Source organism: Oryctolagus cuniculus, chromosome 12 (genome assembly GCF_964237555.1).
Source record: "Oryctolagus cuniculus chromosome 12, mOryCun1.1, whole genome shotgun sequence".
Lineage (NCBI taxonomy): Eukaryota > Metazoa > Chordata > Mammalia > Lagomorpha > Leporidae > Oryctolagus > Oryctolagus cuniculus.
Window position 1 is genome coordinate 65,259,671 of NC_091443.1, and position 24,567 is coordinate 65,284,237.

The 24,567-nt window shown below is 41.2% G+C and overlaps 1 protein-coding gene across 12 annotated transcripts in view; it reads right to left on the bottom strand.

Moving 5' to 3' along the window:
- The window catches only part of TMEM87A (transmembrane protein 87A), a 48,674-nt gene that overhangs the window by 5,671 nt on the left and 18,436 nt on the right, over positions 1-24,567 (bottom strand). For 2 of the 12 annotated variants that reach the window (XM_008269132.4, XM_051822472.2), the window contains exons 10-19: positions 23,701-23,800; positions 22,071-22,164; positions 20,556-20,624; positions 18,406-18,514; positions 16,829-16,887; positions 16,014-16,117; positions 9,843-9,916; positions 9,416-9,477; positions 1,840-1,892; positions 1,352-1,382 (exon numbers count right to left, since the gene is read on the bottom strand). In XM_008269132.4, the coding sequence (XP_008267354.2) occupies positions 1,352-1,382; positions 1,840-1,892; positions 9,416-9,477; positions 9,843-9,916; positions 16,014-16,117; positions 16,829-16,887; positions 18,406-18,514; positions 20,556-20,624; positions 22,071-22,164; positions 23,701-23,800 (755 nt within the window). Of the gene's footprint in view, positions 1-1,351; positions 1,383-1,839; positions 1,896-9,415; positions 9,478-9,842; positions 9,917-16,013; positions 16,118-16,828; positions 16,888-18,405; positions 18,515-20,551; positions 20,625-21,206; positions 21,283-22,070; positions 22,165-23,700; positions 23,801-24,567 lie in introns of all 12 variants that reach the window. The other 10 variants (XM_008269131.4, XM_008269129.4, XM_070054059.1 and 7 more) reach the window with 6 other exon arrangements.

Here is a 24,567-nt window from a genome sequence, read left to right on the forward strand (position 1 = left end):
GCATGGCCACTACAAAAAAAAAAAAAAAAAAAAAAAAAACCAGTAAAATATGCAACAACAAAAAAAAAGTATTGGTCCCCTGGACCCACGTCGGAGAACCGGAAGAAGTTCCTGGATCCTGGGTGCAGAACAGCTCTGCTCCAGCCTCTGAGGCCATTTGGAGAGTGAACCAGCAGATGGAAGACCTTCTCTCTCTGCCCTGCCTCTCTGTAACTCTGCCTTTCAAATAATTAAATAACTCTTTAAAACAAGGCAAAAGAGAGGTGCTGATTATTATGGCAGTGACATAGGAACAACAGTAGGTGATATAAAATAACATTTTTCATTTTGATCTACTATATTCCTTTCTCAATAATTTCATTTATTTTCACTGATACTAGATTCAAATACTTTTTTTTTAAGATTTATTTATTTGAAAGGCAGAGTTAAGGCCAGCACTGCAGTGTAGTGGGTAAAGCCACAGTGCAGTGCTGGCATCTCATATGGGTGCCACTTCGAGTCCCGGCCACTCCACTTCTGATCCAGCTCTGTGCTATGGCTTGGGAAACCAGTAGAAGATGGCCCAAGTCCTTGGGCCCCTGCACCCGCACGGGAAATCCTGAAGAATCTCCTGGTTCCTGGCTTCAGATCGGTGAAGCTCTGGCCATTGCAGTCAATTGGGGAATGATCCAGCGGATGGAAGACTTCTTTCTCTGTGTAACTGACTTTCAAATAAAAAAATAAATAAATCTTAAAAAAAAAAAAAAGTTACAGAAAAAAAGATCTTTCATCCACTGATTCACTCCCCAGATGGCTGCAATGGCCTATGCTGGGGCAGGCCTACGCCAGGAGTCAGGAGCCCCATCTAGGTCTCCCATGTGGGTGAACAGAGGCCTAAGGATTTGAGCCATCCTCCACTGCTTTCCCAGGCCATTTGCAGGGAGCAGAACTGGGAGGAACAGCCAGGACATAAACCAGTGTTTGAGATGCCAGTGTTGCATTGGCAGTTTTACCTGCCACACTACAATATCAGTTCTGACATTAGGTTTAAATTTCAACTTTTTTTTCTTTTATTATTTTTGTTTAGATTTTACCCTCTTAAAGACAAAGGAGCTAGACAATGATGAATACAGTGTTTGTTAACCAATTTAAATAAAAACACTACCAAACAGACAAGCATAAAAAAGGAAACATCCTTGACGATGTCAGCTATAGTATTAGTATTTCCACACTTACTCTTTTCCAACCCTACCAACCACAGTTCTTGAGGTCATTACCAAGTCAAAGAGAACCTCCCTGGACAAAGAATTTATGACTTCCTGTTAAGTCACCAGATCCACACAGAGTTTATACACATGATTTGATTACTAACCTCATCTGAATCCAGCAGGGCCGGAAGTGCTCTGCAGAGACAGAAATACCAAATTAAACAATGTAAAATACAGCCATAAGTAGTTCAGAGTACAGTGGAGTAATGAATGCAATTAGAGCACACTGTAATTATCTAAGTTTTTCACATTCTTAACGGTCTTTTCAGAAAAAAAGGAAATAAAATTAAAATCTGAGTTACTGAAATTATATAGAAAACACAAAATATTCTATAATGTGACAGGATCAATATTTTATTAAATTACACCCATGGAAAGGGACTCAAATTACCCTATTGATTTTAGAAAGATCTATGCTAAATCTTTCTAAGCAGATATGTCACCTGAATGTATAATATTTTTGTTTATTTTTCCCAACTTGTCAATATCTTTTCATTAAGATCTAGCTCTTCTTCTTCAGTTTATTCATTTAAATTAATAAAAATACAGAACTTTGAAATATGATTCTTGTGGTAATGATTCAAAAACTTACACATCTGTCACAGAAGAAGGAACATTCTCTTCTACCCATTTCAAATCATCTTCCTGCTGGAAACATACAAATATCAGTTGTTAAAACGTACCGCATGAAGTATCTTAAGTAAAGATCTTGAGGTCTGACAATCTTTCATCTTTTGTAACTCTAACTAGCACATTCACACAACAAATAAGACTTTTTGAGAGAAAAGTCAAATAACTTAATTAAGAAAAAATTTTATGGGCCAGCACTGTGGCCAATCCTCCACCTGTGGCGCCAGCATCCCATGTAGGCACCAATTCTAGTCCTGGTTACTCCTCTTCCGATCCAGCTCTCTGCTATGGCCTGGGAAATCGGTGGAAGATGGCCCAAGCACTTGGGCCCCGGTACACACATGGGAGACCTGGAAGCAGTTCTTGGTCCTGGCTTTGGATCGGTGCAGCTCTGGCCACTGCAGCCATTGGGGAGTGAACCAGTGGATGTAAGACTTTTCTCTGTCTCTCCCTCTCACTTTCTGTAACTCTACCTCTCAAATAAATAAAATCTTTGAAACAAATTTTTTTAATATCTGGAACCAACATTTCCCCTATAACCCTCTCTCCCCTAACAGCCATCAGTCTAACCTCTGCTGCTAAGAGTTCAACATTTTGGAGGCTGGCGCTGTGGCATAGTGGATAAAGCCACAGCCTACAGTGCCGGTATTCCATATGGGTGCCAGTTTGAGAGCTGGCTGTTCCTCTGCTCTGAGCCAGCTCTCTGCTATGGCCTGGGAAAGCAGAAGATGGCTCAAGTGCTTGTGCCCCTGCCCCTACGTGAGAGACCCAGAAGCAGCTCCTGGCTCCTGGTTTGGGATCAGCCCAGCTCTGGCCGTTGTGGCCATCTGGGGAACAAATCAGCAGATGGAAGATCTCTCCCTCTCTCTCTGTAACTTTGCCTTTCAAATAAATAAATAAATCTTTAAAAAAAAAAAGAATTCAACATTTTTAGATTCCACATATAAGTGAGATCATGCAGAATTTGTTTTTCTGTTCCTGGTTTATTTCACCTGACATAATTTCTTCCAGGCTCCTCTATGTTATCAAGAATGAAAGGATTGGGGCCAGCACTGAGGTACAGTGGGTTAAGCCACTGCCTACAACAGCTGCATGCCATGTGGGCACCAGATCGAGTTCTGGCTGCTCCACTTCTGATCCAGCTCCCTGCTAGTGTGCCTGGGAAAGCAGCAGCAGATGGCCCAAGTGTTTGGGCCCTGCACCCATGTGAGAATCAGATGAAGTTCCTGGCTCCTGACTTCGACCTGGCCCAGCTGCAGCCATTGCAGCCACTTGGGGAGTAAACAAACTAGCAGATGGATGCTCTTTTTCCTTTGTCTCTCTTTCTCTGTAACTCTTTCAAATAAATCTCTAAAAATAACAAAAAACTGATGACAGGATTTCCTTTCTAAGACTGAACAGCATTTAATTATATATATGTATACCACATTTTCTTCTGTTGATGGACATTTAGATTGAGTCCCTATCTTATCTAAGCCAAAGCTGCAATTGACATGGGAATGCAGATCTTTTTCTGAAATACTGATTTTCTTTGGTTGTAGTGGGACTGCTGCACCATATAGTTTTATTTTTAATTTTCTGAGGACCTTCAATACTGTTTTCTATAATGGCTTTACTAATTTACATGATATCAACAGTCTGCAATAATATCTGCCCCTTTTTAAGATTCACTTATTTATTTGAAAGGCAGAATTAGAGAAAGAGAGACAGATGGAGAGTATTTTCCATCCACTAGTTCACTCTCCAAATGGCCACAACTGCTGAAGCTAGAAGCCTGGACCTACAACCAGGTTGCTCACGTGAATGGTTGGGGCCCAAGTTCTTGGGTCATCTTCCGCTGCCCTCCCAAGTGCACTGGCAGAGCACTAGATCAGAAATTTAAACTGGGCCGGCGCCGCGGCTCACTAGGCTAATCCTGCGCCTGCGGCACTGGTACTCTGGGTTCTAGTCCTGGTTGCTCCTCTTCCAGTCCAGCTCTCTGCTGTGGCCTGGGAAGGCAGTGAAAGATGGCCCAAGTGCTTGGGCCCTGCACCCACATCAGAGACCAGGAGGAAGCACCTGCCTCCTGGCTTTGGATCGGCACAGCGCCGGCCACAGCAACCATTTTGGGGGGTGAACCAATGGAAGGAAGACCTTTCTAACTCTGTCAAAAAAAAAAAAAAGGCTGCCGCCGCAGCTCACTAAGCTAATTCTTCACCTGCGGTGCTGGCACCCTGGGTTCTAATCCCAGTTGGGGCATCAGGTTCTGTCCCAGTTGCTCCTCTTCCAGTCCAGCTCTCTGCTGTGGCCCGGGAAGGCAGTGGAGGATGGCCCAAGTGCTTGGGCCCTGCACCCGCATGGGAGACCAGGAGGAAGCACCTGGCTCCTGGCTTCAGATTGGTGCAGCCAGCCGTAGTGGCCATTTGGGGGGTGAACCAATGGAAGGAAGACTTTCTCTCTGTCTCTCTCACTGTCTAACTCTGCCTGTAAAAAAAAAAAAAAAAATTCAAACTGGGTCCTATATAGAACACCAGAAATGCTTCACCACAATGCTGGCCTCCAGTTTTCCCTTTCTTAATAAAAGCCTTAAAAAAAAGATTTACTTATTAATTTTTTTTTTTTTTTTTTTTTTTTTTTTTTTGACAGGCAGAGTGGACAGTGAGAGAGAGAGACAGAGAGAGAAAGGTCTTCCTTTGCCGTTGGTTCACCCTCCAATGGCCGCCGCTGCAGCCGGCGCACCGCGCTGATCCAGGAGCCAGGAGCCAGGTGCTTTTCCTGGTCTCCCATGGGGTGCAGGGCCCAAGCACCTGGGCCATCCTCCACTGCACTCCCTGGCCATAGCAGAGAGCTGGCCTGGAAGAGGGGCAACCGGGACAGAATCCAGCGCCCCAACCGGGACTAGAACCCGGTGTGCCGGCGCCGCAAGGTGGAGGATTAGCCTATTGAGCCACGGCGCCGGCTTACTTATTAATTTAAAAGGCAGAATTAGAGAGAGATCATTTTCACCTGCTGGGTAACTCCCCAAATGGTCAGAGCTGACCCAGTCTGAAGGCAGGAGCCAGGAGATTCATCATCTGTGTCTCCCACATGGGTGTAGGCCCAAACACTTGGGTCATCTTCCACTGCTTTTCCAGGCACATTAGCAGGAAGCTGGATCAGAAGAGGAGCAGCTGCGACTCTAACCGGAGCCCATACGGGATGTCAACGCCTCAGAAAAAGCTTACCTGTTATACCACAGCGCTGGCCCTGATAATAGCCATTTTAACAGGTGTGAAGGGATAGCTCGTTGTAGTTTTCATTAATATTTCCTTGATGATTAGTGATGATGATATATATATATATACACATACATACATATACATATACATATACATATACATATACATATATATATATCATTGGCCATTTGATGTTGGTTTTTTAATTAATTTGAGAGGCAGAGATAAGAGAAGAGTTCCATGCACTGGCCCACTTCCCAAAAGCTCACAATGGCCATGACCAGATAGGACTGAGCATGGGAACTGAGAACTCAAACCAGGGCTCCCACATGCATAGCAGGAAACCAATTATGTGAACCACCATTGCTGCTTCCCAGGGTCTGCAAAGCATGAGGCTGGAGTCAGGAGCTGTAACCAGGTATTGAACCTAGGCACTCCAACATGGATATAAACATGACTGCTAGGCCAAATGCCCAACCCTGGAAATCTTGAGAAATGTCTACTTCAGGACACTGCCCATATTTTAATTATTTGTTTTCTTGCCACCGAGTTCCTTAATAGAGAAGATATTTACTCCTTAACAGACATATGGTCTGCAAATTTTTTTTCAATTCTATAGGTTGTCTTTTCATTCTGATGATTATTTCCTTTGGTGTGCAGAGCTTTTTAGTTGATGTACTCCCATTTCTCTTTCTCGTTTTTTAAAAGGTTTATTTACTTATTTGAAAGAGACAGTCACACACAGAGAGGGAAAGAGAGGGATTTTCCATATGCTGGTTCACTCTCCAAATGGCCACAACAGTTGAAGCTAGGCTGGGCCAAAGTCAGAAGTCTGGAACTCCATCCAGTTCTCTCATACGGTAGTAGGGAAACAGGCACTCTGGTCATCTTCCGCTGCTTTCCCTGGTAGGGAGCTGGATTGGAAGTAGAACAGATGGCACTCCAATGGGTGCCTACATGGGATGCTGGCAATCAGCAGCAGCTTAACCTGCTGGGGCAGAATGCTGGCCAATCCCATTTCTCTACTTTTATTTTTGTTGCCTAATGCTTTTGGGGTTGCCATTAAAAAATTCACTGTCCAGGTGCCAGCATTGTGGCACAGTGAGTTAAGCCACCACCTAAGACACCAGCATTCCATATGAATGCTGGTTTGAGTCCTGGCTGTTCCACTTGCAAACAAGCTCCCTGCTAATGCACCTGGGAAAGCAGTAGAAAATGGTCTGAGTTCTTGGGTCCCTGCCACTCATGTGGGAGACCAGGATGGAGTTCTTGGCTCCTGGTTTTGGCCTGGTCCAGATCTAGCCAAGGTGGCCATTTGGGAAGTGGCCTGGCCACTTCATTTTTCTTTTTAAAATATTTTATTATTTATTTATTTGAGAGGTAGAGTTACAGACAGTGAGAAGGAAAGACAGAGAAAGGTCTTCCATCCCCTGGTTTAATCCCCAAATGGCTGCAATGGCCAGAGCTGAGCCCATCGAAAGCCAGGAGCCAGGAGCTTCTTCCAGGTCTTGCACACAGGTGCAGGAGTCCAAGTACTTGGACCACCTTTTGCTGCTTTCCCAGGCTATAGCAGAGAGCTGGACTGGAAGAGGAGCAGCTGGGATTCAAACTGGTGCCCATATGGGATGCTGGCACCACAGGCAGAGACTTAGCCCACTATAACATAGTGCAGGCCCCCTGTCCCTCCTAACTCTTTCAAATAAAAAAATAAATGTTAAAAGAAAATTATAGTCTAGACCAATATCATGGAGTTCCCTACTCCCCAACATTTTCTTCCAGTAGTTTTACAGTTTCAGGCCCCATGTTTAAGTCTTTAACTCATTTTAAGTTGACTTTCGTATGTGACGTGAGATCAGTCTAATTTATGTTTGTTTTTTTAAAAATATTTTTATTTTATTGGAAAGACAGAGATACAGAGAGAGGGGGAGAAACAGAGGGAGAAAGATATACTCTCCAGATTCATGCCCCAAATGGCTGCAACAGCTATGGCTGGGCCAGGCTAAAACAGAACCCAGAGCTTCCTCTGGGCCTTCCATGTATGTGCAGGGGCCCAAGTACTTGGGCCATCCTCCCTTGCCTTTCCCAGGCCGTTAACAGGAGCTGGACTCAAACTGGAGCAGCCAGGGCTTGAACCAGCAACCACAGAGGATGTCAGCATCACAGGTGGATGCTTAACCTGCTATGCCACAATGCTAGTCCCTCCACTTTAAAAAAAAATTATATATTTATTTTAAAGGCACTGTTAGAGACAGAGATCTTCCATCTGCTGGTTCACTCCCCAAATGGCCACAACAACAGGAGCTGGGTAGACTTGAATCCAGGAGCCAGGAGCTTCATCTGGGTTTCCAACATGGGTGCAGGGATCCAAAGACTTGGGTCATTTTCTGCTGCTTCACCAGGTGCATTAGCAGAGAGCTGATCAGAAGTAGAACAACTGGGACTTGAACCGGTGCCAATATGGAATGCCAGCACTGGCGGGTGGCTTTATCCCCTACGTCACAGCGCTAGCCCCCAATATGTCCAATTTCATTCTTCAGTTTCTCCAACAATATTTATAAAGAAACTCTCCTTTCCCTACTTTATGTTCTTAGCACTTTTGTCAAAAAGCAATCGACCAGAAATGTGTGGATTTCTCTCTCTACTAGGTTCTACTGATCTACGTATCTGATTTCATGCCAGTACCATGCTCTTTTGACTACTATAGCTCTGTAACATATTTTGATGCAGGTAGTGTGATGCCCCAGTTTTATTCTTTTAGGTCAAGAGTGTTTTGGGTCTTTTATGGTTCCTTATGAATTTTTCTGTGAAAAATATCACTGAAATTTTGATAGGGATTGTATTACATCTGTAGATTACTTTGAGCAGTATGGATACTTTAATAATAATTATTCCAATCCATGAACACAGGATACCTTTCCATTTACTTGCATACTTGCATCTTCTACAATTTATTCTATCAGTACTTTATATTTTTCCAAGTATATGTCTCTTACCCCCTTGATTAGGTTTATTCTTAAGTAGTTTATTTTTGGTTGGCTATTGTAAATGGAATTTTCTTCTATGTGATTTTTTATCTATGTTGATTTTGTATCCTTTAATTTTACTGAATTCATTTAATAGCTGCCTTTTTTTTTTTTTTTTGGTAGAGTCTTTAGCCTTTTCTATGAAGAAACTTCAAAAATAAAATTAATATATCTTGGTACAAAAGGTTTTGGGGTCTGTGCAGTTTTCTCACAATAGACATTTTCCACAAACTTTCTGCAGCCCCCTTCGACTTAAGTTCATGTTTCTGCTGGCATTCAGCCCGGCAGTTAAGATGTCTGCATCTACGTCAGAGTCCTGGGTTCAATATCCAGCACTGGCTCCTGATTTGGCTTCCTGCTAATGCAGAACTTGGTGGCAGCAGCTGACTCAAGCAGCTGGGTTCCTGCACACATGTGGGAGACCTGAATTGAGTTCCTAGCTGCTAGCACCAGACCCAGCCACCACAGGCATTTGTAGAATGAACCAGCAGATGGTAGCATGTCATCTGTCAACAGAGACAATTCAACAGCTTCCTTTCTAATTTGGATGCCTTCATCTCTCTTACCTAATTGCTCTGGGGAGGACCAATTATTTAAGCATTTATACCATGTAACAGAAGTATAATGTCCTACATCCTTAAATAGTTTCTTCTCAGTGGTCTAACAGTTAGCTTGCTTCGTGGACACTTGGTTCTTCAAGGCTGAAATAAATTCCAAGGTTCCTAAATGGAGAGCAAATACTCTAACAACAAATACTCTGAAAAGATCTTGATCTTTACTTCAAAAAAGACCTTAGGTTATCAATGGGGCCATGACTTCATTGATGAAAACCACTAGACCAATCTGAATGGTGGGATAGTTTTCCAGAATATAGTTACAGATCATCTAGTTTTTAAAAACTACTAGATGTGAGACTCACAAGCTCTATTTTAAAAAATGCTTGTATACTAAAATATTTATGAAGCAGCAAGTTAAGCATACTGTGGTGCAGTGGGTTAAAGCCCTGGCCTGCAGTACCAGCATCCCATATGGTTGCCAGTTCAAGTCCCGGCTGCTCCACTTCCCATCCAGCTCCCTGCTATGGTCTGGGAAAGCGGAAGTTGGATCAAGTGCTTGGGCCCCAGCACCCACATGGAAGACCCGGAGGAAGTTTCTCATTCCTGGCTTTGGATCAGCTCAGCTCCAGCCACTGTGGCCATCTGAAGAGTGAACCAGTGGATGGAAGACCTCTCTCCCTCTTTCAAATAAATAATTTTAAAAAAAGTCATTTAGGCCTACATTGATGAGCTATACCAAGAGCAAAGGAAGTCATACATACTGCTTTGTTTACTTTACTGTTTCCATTTGGTTCTTGTTTGGTACTTCTCATTTTCATTCCTTCTGTAGAAGAAATAAATGCAGACTGGTTAACTTTGTCAAAATACCAACAATGCTTATAAAAATGGTTTTAGAACTTTAAGTATTTTGACACTGTGAACTATGCAACAGATGGTTCTCTATGTTTACATTCATGCTGGGAAGGTTAAGCTACATTTTCAGCTAGCTTCTAGCAAGTAAACTGGATATAAAATGTCTAATAATTTGCTGAATTTACCACACTTTCATCTTAAAATTCATACCCTTATTTTTTCTTCATTCTGATTTTACTATTTATCAAACTGTAAATTTACCAAATTGTAAAATAACAAAGTGCTTATATGAAAAGAATATTTAAAGCACAAGTAAAAGGTGAGTTTTATCACTACCAAAGCTTTCCTTCAGCATAGGTTCCTTTTGCTCATCCTCCTCTTCCTCTTCGGACAATGGTGAAAAGGCAAACCTGACAGAACAGAAAGAAAACATTAGAAAACTATAAACTGCTCTACCATCTGGATGTTACAGAATTTATCACCCCAACTGCATCTGAAGTAACTCATCAAATCAGGTGAATGAATAACAGTCGTTCTTCCCTTTGAGAAAGCTCTCAACTGCCTATATCAGCAAGAGAGAAGCATCCTATTTGATTGAGGTTTAGCCATGTACTTACTACCTGTGACCCGAGACAAGCTCCTCATCTGTACACAAGGCTAACAGAAGAATATCACTCAAAACACTCCTGGAGGTGTTTGTGAACAGTCATTACAAATAAGGGGTTCAGCACAACACTGATGCATTTATAAATATCCAATTACAAGTTCACTTAGAAGGGTATATGTACCACAGAGGAAAATAAGTTCTCATCTAAATTAAAATTTCAGCCGGCGCCACAGCTCAATAGGCTAATCCTCTGCCTTACGGCGCCGGCACACCAGGTTCTAGTCCCGGTCGGGGCGCCGGATTCTGTCCCGGTTGCCCCTCTTCCAGGCCAGCTCTCTGCTGTGGCCAGGGAGTGCAGTGGAGGATGGCCCAAGTGCTTGGGCCCTGCACCCCATGGGAGACCAGGAGAAGCACCTGGCTCCTGCCTTCGGATCAGCGCGGTGCGCCAGCCGCAGCACACCGGCTGCGGCGGCCATTGGAGGGTGAACCAATGGCAAAAAGGAAGACCTTTCTCTCTGTCTCTCTCTCTCACTGTCCACTCTGCCTATCAAAAAAAAAAATTTTTTTTTCAGCCTTCAGAGGTGGGAGTTGAGAGAAGAGAAGCCTCAATCTTGTGCATTCCAGGTAATGTAAAATCTGTTTTCAAGTGTGAAGCATTGGAAGACAAGGCCTAGTCTGGCCCATCTCAGACACCTTTCCCTGGCAATTTCCAGGAGACTCAACAAAGCCGCTGTCAGACAGGTGATTCCTAGACTGCTTTAGCTTTGACCTTACTCTATTCTATTTTATTATGGCCTACTATTTTCAACCTACCTTTTTTAAATCTCCCTTTCATGATCGAAACTCTTAATAAGCTAGGAGTAGTAAGAAACATCTATAACTTGTTAAAGGGTAACTAACAAGACTTCATGGTAAATACCATAGTTATGATGATACTTGAGAAGCATTAAAAGACAGAATAACATGGGGGCTGGCGCCATGGCGCAGTAGGTTAATCCTCTGCTTGTGGTGCTGGCATCCCATATGGGTGCTGGTTCTAGTCCCAGATGTTTCTCTTCCAATCCAGCTCTCTGCTATGGCCGGGGAAAGCAGTGGAAGATGGCCCAAGTCCTTGGGCCTGTGCACCCACATGGGAGACCTGGAGGAAGCTCCTGGCTCCTGGCTCCGGATCGGCACAGCTCCGACCACTGTGGCCATCTGGGGAGTGAACCAGCAGACAGAAGGCCTTTCTCTCTGTCTCTTCCTCTCACTGTTTGTAACTCTACCTCTCAAATAAATAAATAAAACCTTAAAAAAAAAATAAGATGACAAGATCCACTAGCAGTTCCTGTATACACTGTTAAAGAAGAGGGCTTGGCCAATGTAATAATACAAGAATCAGAAATGAAGCAGGAAGACTATTTGCCAAAGAAGGAATATTATGATTACTTTAAGACAAAAATCTACCTTATGAGAAAAACCTAGAAATTATCTGAACAAGATAATTTTGGAAGGTTGGTGATTAAGATAAACATACAAAAATCAATAGTATTCCTAAACATTTGGAAAAGCTGTAAGTAATATTTTAATACATAATGCATTCATATGAACCACAGAAAATTTAAATAAAAAGTTACAAAACATACCTGAAACAAAAACACTGGAAAGAACTAAAAAAAATGGGGAGATACCATTTTCAAAGATGGAATTATCAAAAAGCTATTGAATTTCCCTAATTAATCCATTAAGTCAATTAAATTCCAATAAACAGGCTGGCACTATGGCGTAGTGGTGCTGCAGTGCCAGCATCCCATGTGGGTGCCAGTGCGAGTTCCGGTTGTTCCACTTCTGATCCAGCTCCCTGCTAATGTGCCTGGGAAAGCAGTGGAAGATGGTTCAAGTGCTTGGCTCCTGTGCCCATGTGGGAGACCTGGATGAAGCTCCTGGCTCCTGGCTTCAGATCAGTCCAGCTTTAGAGAGTGACCAGTAGACAGAAGACTCTCACTCTGCCCCTCGCTCTCTGTAACTCTGCCTTTCAAATAAATAAAATCTTTTTTTTTTAAATAATTCCAATAAAAATCTTAATAAGGTTTTCCTAGAATTAAACAAGGTAATTTTTTTAATTAAAAAGCAAAGATCTGATAGCAAATGCTATTTTAAAGAGAAAATTAAGGTAAAGGTTTAGGTGTTCCACATACCAGGACTTATTTGAAAGCTGGGCAATTAAGACAGTGTGCTACTTAACTGATGCAGGATCAAGAAAAGAAGTGAATACAGCAGCCCAGAATCTAATAATTCTTGGTAGATGAAGTCTTGATTGTGAAAATTTTTTGAAATTATAGAATACCTTTATGACCTCACCTCGGACTAGGGAAGGATTTCTTAAGAAACAAAATGCACAATTCATGATGGAAAAAAATAACAAACTTGACTCCACATTTCTGAATCTGTATGACCAAAAACAGCATTAAAAAATTAAAAGAAAATGAACTAGAAGAAAATACCTGCAATATTAAGAACAAAAAAAGATACTGGTATTCAAAACATACTAAGGCGGCCTACAAATCAATACATAAATGATTGTTAAGGTATGAAATGTTTGTCCTCTCTAAAACTCACATAGCAACTTAATCACTCAAGAACAGTACAGGAGGTGGGGCCTACTAGGAGGTGCTCAGAGCCCTCAAGCATGGATTAATGCTGTTATAAATAGGCTCAGAAGTGGACTCTCCCTCTTGTCCTTCCACCTTCTGCCAAATGAAACCACAGTCCAGGCCTGTGCCAAATGCTTACACCTCAGCCTGTAATTCCTGGCCTCCAGAACTCTAATAAATTTATATACATTATAAATTATCCAGGCTGTGATATTTTGTTATAGTAGCACAAAACATAGTAAGACAACAACCAATAAATGCCAATAAAAATAGGCCAAAGATACAAAAAGCTAATTCACAAAACTGACTAGTGAACAATATTATAAAAAAAAAAAAGACCCACACTTCAATGCAAATTAAAGTTAACAGTGGGAATTAATTCTCACTCACTAGATCTGCAAAAATTAAATAAAATAATGGAAGACGTGGAGAAAACTCCTCATATTGTTACTGTTAAATACACAATTTGTTTCAAGTGTCTTTTGGGAACACAACATGGAAATACTTTAAGAATACAAATGCACATACCTTAAATCCACCAATTCCAAGCCCACTCATTAAATATTTATTGATCATGTTATTGCCAGTGTGCAATTAAAAAATGTCCTGCTTGGCAGGAGTGTTTTTGTGTGTCTGGACGCTCTGGCCACTAGACAGCCTAACAGTGCAATTTATGATGCGGTTCTGGCCACACTGTATCAGTCTCGACCTCTGAAGAACTGGAGACTAAGGGATTAAGCCAATTTACAGGAAGCCAGCATATAATCAAGCCCCAGTCAAAAACATAACCCCGCCCTGACTTGAGAGGACGCTGGGAAGTTCTGAACTGGGGCCCCTCCTGGACTCTTCCCAATGAGTCTCTCCTCTTGGCTTAATTTATACCCTTTCTCTGAAATAAACGTAGCCATGAGACTAACAGTATCGAGTTTTATGAGCCTTCCAATGATGGGGAATCTCTGAATTTGTGATTAGGGTCAAAAGTGGGAGCAGTCATGTTAGGACTCTGCAGTTGGGCAAACCCTGGGTAGCCAGGAACAGTTCTCCATCCTGTGTCCTCATGGAATTTACATTTGTTTTGTTTTAGTTCTTTTTGGGCAGGGGGGTGGTGCAGATTATGAGGGGAAGGCCAACACTGAACAATAGAAAAAGTAAAACAAGTGTTAAGAGGAAAAAAAGAATGGGGCGAGGAGATTTTGGAGTGTACAGGACTAGAAATACAAGGGTATTTACAGTATTGTAGCTTATTCCTGTATTTCATCTACCCTATAAATACAAGGACTAATGCAAGACCGGCCCACAGCTGCATCTGCAAACGGGCACTCAACCTTTCCCTAACTGGTCAGGGGGATCACTGTGCCTGGCTGCTGGACAATGTGATTTATGACAGCCATTGGTCTTCTCCTCAGAGTATGAAATGTTGCTATCTACTAGGCAGAGGGTGCTCACATGACCGGCCTCCAACAGAAACCCGTAGTGCCGAGCATCTAACAGGGCTCCTTGGGCAGAAACGATGCACCGGTTCACGGGTCGTGGCTGCTGGGAAAGGAGCAGGTTTCATGCACGTCCTCAGACGGAAAGGACATAAGGAAAGAAAGCAGATTTCCCCAGACTCTACCGGTGTCTTTTCCCTTGCTGATATTATCATTTTGAGGAAATAAACCTTCATGTAAATACAGTGTATATGGAGTCCATGAATCCTTTCACCAAATAACTGAGCATGTAAGTAATCTTGAGGACCCAAGGACATTTCAAACTGGAGGGAGGCCCAATGCCCATTAATAGGGGAAGAGGTCAACAGTCCTACATTTATACCTAAATGTAACATGATGTCATCCATGAAAACAAACTGAGTTCAATGTAACTTGAAGGCAATTTCCACACTGTACTGCTAAGTAAAGGAAGATTCTGTATCTGAACAGGGAATAAAATGTAGAAGAAAGCAACACATCAGGCTGTTAACATTGAAGCCATGGGGAATGACAGTTGTTTTTGTTTTGTTTTGTTTGACAGGCAGAGTGGACAGTGAGAGAGACAGAGAGAAAGGTCTTCCTTCCATTGGTTCACCCTCCAATGGCCGCTGCGGTTGGCGCGCTGCGGCCGGCGCACCGTGCTGATCCGAAGGCAGGAGCCAGGTGCTTCTCCTGGTCTCCCATCGGGTGCAGGGCCCAAGTACTTGGGCCATCCTCCACTGCACTCCCTGGCCACAGCAGAGAGCTGGACTGGAAGAGGGACAGAATCCAGCGCCCTGACTGGGACTAGAATCCGGTGTGCCGGCGCCACAAGGCGGAGGATTAGCCTAGTGAGCCACAGCACCGGCCTGAAGGTTGTTTTTTTTTAAAAAAGGGAATTAAATAAAAAGGGAAGAAAATGTAAAAAAAGGTTTAATGACTGAGGAAGAGAAATATTTTACATGTAAATACAGACAGTGCTTAACCAGTAGATCAACAGATCAACGTAACAGGGAGGTCCTCAGAATGTCCATTTTTTCCTTCTGAACAGTACAATTTCAATCTCCTTTATTTTCTTTCACGACTTTTCTCTAATTTTTTTTTACCTTGTTTTAATGAGTGAACACACATTACGTGTATAGCTCAAGACAACAAAGCTATGTTCACCTGTTTTTCTTCCTAGTCTTTTCCAGTATGTCTAATGATAAAGCTAGCCATCTAGTTATGTCATCATATTCTTTTCCTTTGGTGATGTGGTTGTTTACTAATCTAAGGCTCCTAACTATCTAAAAGAGGCAGTGGGTAAAAAGGGAACAAAGGAATAGATATGCACAAATAAAGACAAGCAGTTCCTAAATGAGACCTGCCTAGTCAGATAAATCAAATTCCCACGTAGATTTTAATTCTACAGTCAGTCAGGTAAGTTTCATTTTACCCTCTCTATTATAAAGCGAGTTGGGCTGGACAGGAGAGGCTCTCCTTGAGTGATGGATCTTCTCCCATTATTTACCTTATTTATTATATATTACCTCATTTATCATATAAATACTTGTATTATCAGAAGATGCAAGAGCTGAAAGGGACCTCATAGCACTTGGTTCAATCTCCTCTCATATGAAAGGAAACCCAGACCCAGAGAGGTGAAAAGAGTACACCAAAAATCACAAAGCAAGAGCAGAGGTGAGGTAAGAACCCAACTTAAGTGATTCCAGACCCACTGTTCATGATACAGCACTGTCATCATCCCCTAACTACCATGCCTAAATGGTGACATGGCTATCCTAAGGTTAGTAGAATAAATGGGAAGCGTCCAAAGAACCTCTGGTTGTTTGCTGACGGTCTCCAGAGAACCATGATGACAAAGAGGATCATGGAGAACAGCAACCGCCAGATGGCATCATCCACCCACAGCTCCCGCCAGTCCTACAGTAAGGGGAAAAGCAAATCATCGATAGCCGTTAACATTTTGTCCACAAAGCCTTTGCCAAAGAACAGAAACTACTTATTGATTCAAGGTCTATTTACTAAGAGTCTGCTGTATGCTTGGCATGCTGTGTGCTGGGGACACAAAATGCGTGACACAGTTTCTTCCCTTGCATTGCTTACAGTTATTAAAGGCATCATCTGAACACAGCACTTCCATGATCTGAGAATCTTTAGGGAAGGGTTTTACACAGTTTAAGAAAAAGTAACATCAAGTTGTTATATTTTGTAATTTTCAGTTTTGTTTCTTTTAACCAGAATAAAGCCTTAACTGCATCCAAAAAAAAAAAAAAAAATCCCATTAATCAGTCTTTGTTCTCAGATCCTAAAGACAGGGCTTCTATTCAGATGAGTACTGTTCACACATTATTTAGTGTTTAGTACTTGGATTCCTTATTTGAGATTTTTGGTGAAGTCAAGGCTGGGTTATGACAGACTATGATTACCACTTACAAAGTTTTCTCCCATTATTAGAAGAAACAAACAGATCAAAACCAATCACTATACCCAGCATTTGTATAACCTTCACAGTAGAAACTAGACTAATTTCTTACAAGATGCCTACCTTATGAGAAAACTTACTATAGCCATCAACATCAACATGTGTAAAAGATAATACACTACTCATAAGTATATGTGCTTGTAACTCACCGACTGACAAGTTACTATCCTGAACTTCATGGTTGTCCAGATGATAAACACAATAGATGCTAACAGGAAACGAAAAGCCCAGTCAGAGCATTAATGTTGATTTATGTCCTCAATTACATTCCTCTGATTCTGGTAAAGTAGAATTCTACACACCCTTAACCTCCAATATATCATAATCATTATCACTTATTTTAATAAATATATAACAGAAACTTCCTGAACAGCTGCTATAAACAAGATTCATAGTAATGTCAACTACCTCTGGACTTAAAGAATAGTTCTATAATAATTTATTTAATATCTGTAATTTAACTGAGTCAGAATTGGAAAAAAGTACTAGAAATACAGCTTGTTCAGGCATTATCAATATAATTTTTCTCTTGTTTTATCCTTAATTTAGTAATGTCAATTTTTTCTTTTGCTATTCAGATGAAAAAAAAAATAGCTGACAAAATGACCATAATATAAACAGAAGAGCTGGTTATAATCATAGGTCAGAACTCACTATTCCTGATAAAAGGGTCAAGAGGTGGGCAAATTAGCCTCATTGGGCTATGGTCAAATATATACCTAAGAGGCTGGTGCTGTGGCACAGTGGGTTAAAGCCCTGGCCTGCAGCACCGGCACCCCATATAGGCGCTGGTTCTGGTCCCAACTGCTCCTCTTCTGATCCAGCTCTCTGCTATGGCCTGGGAAAGCAGTACAAGATGGCCCAAGTGCTTGTGCCCCTGCACCCACGTGTGAGACCCAGAGGAAGCTCCTGGCTCCTGGCTTCAGATTAGCCCAGCTCCAGCCATTACAGCCATCTGGGGAGTGAATCATCGGATGGAAGATCTCTCTGTCTCTCCTCTCTCAGTGTAACTCTGACTTCCAAATAAATAAATAAAATAAATCTTAAAAAAAAAAAAAAATATATATATATATGTATATCTAAAAGCACTATAAAAGCAACAAACCCTAATCTAAAATTCTATAGCTATTAATCAAATAACTATGTGGTAACATCTTCGAAGAACATAAATAAATATCATTTGGGACTAAAGCTAACCCAACTCAAGAAAAAGAAGGCCTGAGAAAAAGAATCAAGACAGGAAAGGAATAGACTAAGAGGTGAAATTACATGGGGTTAAGTTTCAGGTATTACGCTTAAAATAAGTGGTTCTTTTTTTATATGATGGAGAGACAAAGCAAACTACCATCCTCTGTTTATTCCCCAAATGTCTGCAAAAGCTGGAGCTGCAGCCAGGAGCTGGGAACATAATCCAAGTCTTCTACATGGGTAGCAGCAAACTATTTGAGCTACTGCCACTCACTCCAAGGGTCAGTACTGGCAGGAAGCTGGAGTCAGAAGCCAGAGCTGGATAATCAGACTCAGGTATTCTGATGTGGGACACAAGAGACTTAAGTGCCAGGTTAACTGCCCACTCCAAAATAAGCGGTTCTAAATCTTTTTTGAAAAAGATTTGTGCATTTTCCCCAAATGAAATGTATAAAACTTGCTATGTATACCTCTAGCCTATTAGAATCTATTCTAAAAAGACTGCATTTAAAGAGCAAAAAGAAAGTCCCAGACTTACCTGCTACTGCCAAAATAAGTGTGTTGGTGAAATGTCGATACAAAGAGAGTTTTACAATGTTCCTCCGGAGTTTTAATAGCTTCATTGTTTGAGTCAGGCTAATAAATATGTGTTTGCAGGTCAAGGAATTAAACATTCATAAAAACAGTAAGTCAGTAAATTAATCCTCAGACTTCTTTGAGTATACTGGGGCACACTTACAATGGTGCACATCTCATAGGCATTACATATAGCTCTTATTCTCACTTAACCCCCACCAATACTCCAAGCCTCAGCAAGATTAATAAGAACGCCATCATCTGCTTTTTCTAATGTTTATTTACTTATTTACATTTACTTGAAAAACAGAAGAACAGAGACAGAGACAGAGAGATCTTCCATCTAGTGATTCACTCCCTAAAAGCCTGCAACAGCCAGGGCTGGGCCAGGCCAAAGTCAGGAGCCTAAATTAACTGCTGTATTCCAGGAGGAGCTTTAGCAGAAGGCTGTATTGGAAGTACAGACTGGCACTCCAATATAGGATACTGGCGTTCCAGGAGGTGATTTAACCTGCTGCCCCACGACACCTGCCCCTAAAATCATCATTTTCAATGAGAAACTGAAGAGAAGTAAGAATCAGGATAAAATAAGAATAGTACAAGCAAGAGATTAAAAAATATAAAAAAGATAAATAAAGACACGAAGAGGCTTTCCAGGGAAACAAAAAAGATGAAAACACAAGAAACAGAACTATGGAAGATGATAAAACGAGTGCTAGGCAAAGAAGAAGGAGTTAATATCCATCTTTTCTCTCCCTCTAAGGTGGCAGTTGTGTTCTCCCCTGTCCCAGTCAACCTAGTCCAGGGTCATAATTACGGGTGTGCCTACAGCTTGCCCGAGTTCTCTCCTCAGTCCCCTCGTGCCATCTGCCAGAACCCGCCACCAGCTGCCTGTCTGACTCAGAATTAAGAGACCCTGCAGAGTATGAGACAGTTAGGCTCTACAAGTGACACTTCTCCATCTTCAGAGTGTTATTCCCAAGTAGAAGTTGTAGAAGACCATGAAGGAAACTCATGCCTACTGAAGATGATACCTGCTGTCGTGACCAACTTTCAGAACAAGGAGCAGATATAAAAATAAGGGAGCTGGAGCTTGCTCTGCCCTTTGGCAGAGCCTTAGCTGTGACTAGTCACTGGCTTAGCTGATCATACAGTCCAGTCCCATCACCCTCTCTACCCTCTCTACTCCTCTCTATATTCACAGAAATTCACAAGACACTTGGAAAGAGACTGATCTTAAAAAGTTTTAGCCATTTAGATCCACAACACTTCAATTTCAATTTTTTTGCTATAAGTCAATCTGCACAAAATCATAAAATTACCATTTTTTCACATTCAGCTCTTTCCAACAGTCACAATCTATCAAGACATTAGTAATGTACAAGTTCACATAGGACTACATATGTAAATCCCAAAATAAACCCCAAAGATAAAGTCAAAAACCTTACTCTTATCCAACAGGCCAAGTCCCTTATAAAGAAATGTTTAATTTTAAGAAAATAAGAAAAAGATTACTCAATCAAAAACTTGTTACCTGCTAGTTTACTCTGCCTATAAATGAACAAAATTTATTCTGAAGGGTATCAGTATTCAGATGATCCCAAAATCAGCTTTGGAATGAGAGAACAAAACAATTAACCCAGGTTAAAACCTGCTAAACCTACAGAGAGTTTCAGAAGTTAAACCATCTATGTAGTTCCTAAAACCATACTTTAATGATCAAAATCTTTGTGTAAGTTTCAAAGCATTTAATAATGGCTAGAAGCTAAAAGAAACAGCAGAAGCAGAGTAGATGATAATTCCAACACTAAATGAGCTGCACCAAGTAACATGACAAAAAAATCAAGGTGAAATGTTCACTGAAAAGAGAAAAGCCTACAGCATTTACTTTGGGTGCAGTCCACAGTCCCAACCTCTGATATGATTTTGAAAATTAAGACAGCAAAAACAAAAACTGCTTACCTGAACCCTCAGGTTGTTCAGACTTAAAATACACTATTCCTCAGACCAAGGAGAAATAACAAAATGGCATCTCTTTGCAGAAAGATCAATGGAAACCCATCTCCAAGCAGAGAAATGGACCACCATCAGACAAGCCAATGAGAAGGATATCCACCAGCACAGGGCAGTGTCTAGGAAAGCCAAGGGGATAAAGGCCAAGGAAGCAAGATCAGTCTGGGCCTGCAGACAAAGAAAAAGAAGTGATGAAAAACAGGTGTCCAGAGAGGCACAGAGAAGAAACCAGCACGTGATTCTGCATTTGTATTAATCATCTGGAATGGTTCTGTATTAGAACCGAGAGAAAATGACAACAACTAACATGTGACATCTAATCATTCTCCTCTTGTTACAAACCATCATGTAAAATATATAGCCATACGCCTTTCACATAAATTGTCAATTACAATTTCTATACAATGAAGCACACTGCTATTTCCACAGAGGTAGCTACCAAGAGGAACTGGCATCCTAGGAGCATGCAAAGAAGTGCCCACACTGAAAAAACACTGAGTGTTTGAAAGCTCCCATGCTATCATTTCCTATAACTGTGATTTAGGCTACAAGTCTAAAGTGACCTTCTCATATTTTTTTAAAAAGACATCATTAATAAACTAATTATTGGTTTCCAGAATTGTAATGTAATGGAATTTTCCAAACAAGAACTCACCTGTCCCCAAAACTATACTGCTTGCTTCCACAAGTTTGTATTTAAGATATTTTTATACAACTCTAATTACTCAATCACAGGGCAGCACTGAAAGGATATCCATAAAATAATACAGGCATCAATTGCTGAGAGGGCCAGGTTTACTATCAGAGCCAAGGAATTAGAAAAATACTATGGCAGAGCAGAAAGAAAAAAAAGAAATTGATAGAGGGTTAAAGTTGTTAAACGTCCAAGGAAATTACATACCAAGGGCAGGGGGATTTGAAAAGCAAACCTGTATTCACAGACTCCTTTATTTAAGGGGTAACTCATTTCAATACGTACTGAGCCCAGTTTTCCTGAAGGCCAAGTTTCTAAGATTTACCAACTTGAATCTAACAGGTTATTAATAAACATTCTAATTTTTAAATGACTAAGAGAATGACAAGAATGGCCCAGGGAGGCCTGAGGCCTATTTCTTCACATTAATCCAGTGTGACAGAAATGTATCACTCAGTGCTTCTCGGTCTTTGGCTAAGATCAAGTGCAGAAGCACATCACTCAGATCTCAGTGCTTTGCTTCCCTTCCCTGGCAGAGATTAATTATGCAATTCTCAAGAACAGTATGAAATTTAATTAGTTGCATTTCAAGGAAGCCTTTAAAACTCAAGTGCTGGTTAAGCAAAGAACAGCAACAGGATGCTCAATCAGATTCTGGAGGATTTTAGATGTGAGAGGGATTAGGCATGCTCAATTAAGTGAAGCCTGCAAAACCCAAAAAACGTGGACATTGGAAACACTTCTAATTCCAGGCATTTTGGATAAGGGATACTAAACCTGTACATGCATGTTGAAAACTAGAGCCTGCAGGTGACTTAAAGACAAAATATAGAAGCCCGGAGCCATTTCCAATTCACCCTCTCAAGACAGAAACAATATGACTGAAGTGAGCACAAAAATTCTGATGAAGCAGTACTGACCCCGGTAACTCTGAGGACCCCTTCCATGCCGGAAAACAACAGATAGAGGGCTCCAGCCACCACAACCTTGTGAAGAGTGACTCCAAGACGAGGCCTAATGGGAAGCAAAGGCAGAGCTGAGCACCAACAGAACAACCCCTGAGACAAACTAAGTAACAGGAACTCCTGTTTGTTAATACAAATCACTCATTTTTTTGTTTCAATTTAAAATTTTTTTAATTTAGTTTTATAACAGATTCAATATAGTTTGCAGACACAATTCTAAGAATATTCCCTTCCTCTCTCTGACCTTCCTCCTTCTCTCTTTCTTTCGATAGTTTTGAGATAACATCTTTTAAGTTTTCATTACAGCAAAGAGGCTTAATGCTTCACCAAATAAGAAATTTAGTAAGTAAAAGTGTTAAACAACACATACTTGATTCATGATCTTGAAACAAGATAGGGAATACCAGAATGTAAGATCTAGTTGCTGGTAAATACATTTCTTTCCTTTTTTAAATATTTTGTTTATTTATTTGAGAGAGAAGAGTTACAGACAGTGAGAGGGAGAGAAAGAGACAGAGAGAGGTTCTCCCTCCACTGGTTCACTCCCCAGATGGCCGCAATGGCCGGAGATGCAGCGATCCAAAGCCAGGTGCCAGGTGCTTCTTCCTGGTCTCCCACATGGGTGCAGGGGCCCAAGCACCCCAGCTATCCTCCACTGCTTTCCCAGGCTACAGCAGGGAGCTGGATTGGAAGAGAAGCAGTCGGGACTAGAACCGGCGCCCACGTGGGATGCCGGCTCCGCAGGCGGAGGATTAACCTACTGCACCATGGCACCAGCCCCAGGTAACCGCATTTCTTAACATGTTTTATGACAGAAAATTTTGAAGCATACTCTAAAGTAGTATAACGAACCTTCACAACTGTTAGCTACACCATCCACTTCCCATCCTTTCATATCACCTTGAAGCAAATCCTAGATGTTGTATGTTTGTTTGTACATATTTCCGTATGTATTTTTTAACAGATTATGAATTTTCTAAGTACAATCATACAATTACCAAATCTAACAATTTCAATAATTTCATAATATAATCAAATATCCTACTGCAGTTCATTTTACAGTACATTTGCAAACTAAAAACCCAGCAAAACGTGAACAACTTCTTGGAGCAACTTTTGTTTGAAGGAGGAAAAGTCTTATCTTGATATTTAAAATCCTACTACACTTCTGACCCAACTCTCTGCTATGGCCTGGGAAAGCGATGGAAGATGGCCCAAGTGCTTGGGCCCCTGCACCCACATAGGAGACCCGGAAGAAGCTCCTGACTCCTGGCTCTGGATCAGCACAGCTCCGGCTGTTGTAGCCATCTAGGGAGTGAACCAGTGGATGGAAGATCTCTCTCTTTGCCTCTCCTCTCTGTGTAACTCTGCCTTTCAAATAAATAAATAAATCTTTAAATAATAATTTAAAAAAAGGTGGAAGAATTTGTGCAAGGCCATTTAAAAAACATACGTTTACAGTGCTACAAAATTTCAGATACCTTTTCCCTCCAGGAATTCTCTATCAGAATTAGCACACTGGGAGCCTGCAACACTAGTTGAATTTCATCAGCATTTTTCTTCTAAATAGGAAGTTAGTACTTACTTGACTATGCCATATCCCAGACTGACTATGATGACCAGGGTTCGAGCCAGTGAGCGTTTGACTGCTGAAAGCAACTCTGCAAGGATCAAGGCCCCTTGTACTGGGAGAAAGAAGGGGGGAGAAACGGTGCTACAATCTCAGCTCAGCAAAGCACAAATCATTCCAGAAACAGAATGAAGCTCTCTAGTATTCTTTACAGCACATACTGGTATTGGTCCTACTAAAAAGGAGTACCTCTTCTCCAACTTCCACAAGTACAGGAGCTGGCACCACTTATCATCTTACAGCATTTGGGCTGTGCTCAATTTATCTCCCTTCCCCACCTACCCTCAACTTCACTAAAACCTTAATAGACTGCCTCGCCCTACGGTTTGTAGTGCCAAAGAAGTTTTGCCCTCATGTTTAAAAACTGTGAAATACAGCTAAACCTGATAAAGCATAAAACACACATGTATGCATGCATGCAAGTAGATATGCTTTTCACATCTCTTTTTCTTTCAAAGATAAGAAAAAGATCTAAATAGTATATCTTGTAACAATAAGCAGATGATCTGATGACAGAACTGAAGCTATCACAAAAAACTACAAAGCAAAACAAGTTTTGTCATTACCAGCTCACCTTACTAAAAATATAAGCACCATCCTATTTTCTTAGTATTACTATATTTTATTAATTCCTAGATGTAGTTTCTGCCTACATTTTAAGATTCTGAAATCAAAGTGTGTCTTAATGGCATCTTAAAATGAAATCAGCATCGCTTATTTTCTTTCTTAGATGTACATAATGGTACCTTAGAAATCAATGGTAACAGATTTTACAACAGTAATGATCATTCCCTAAACAGTCAATATAAGTTTTGTGAGCAT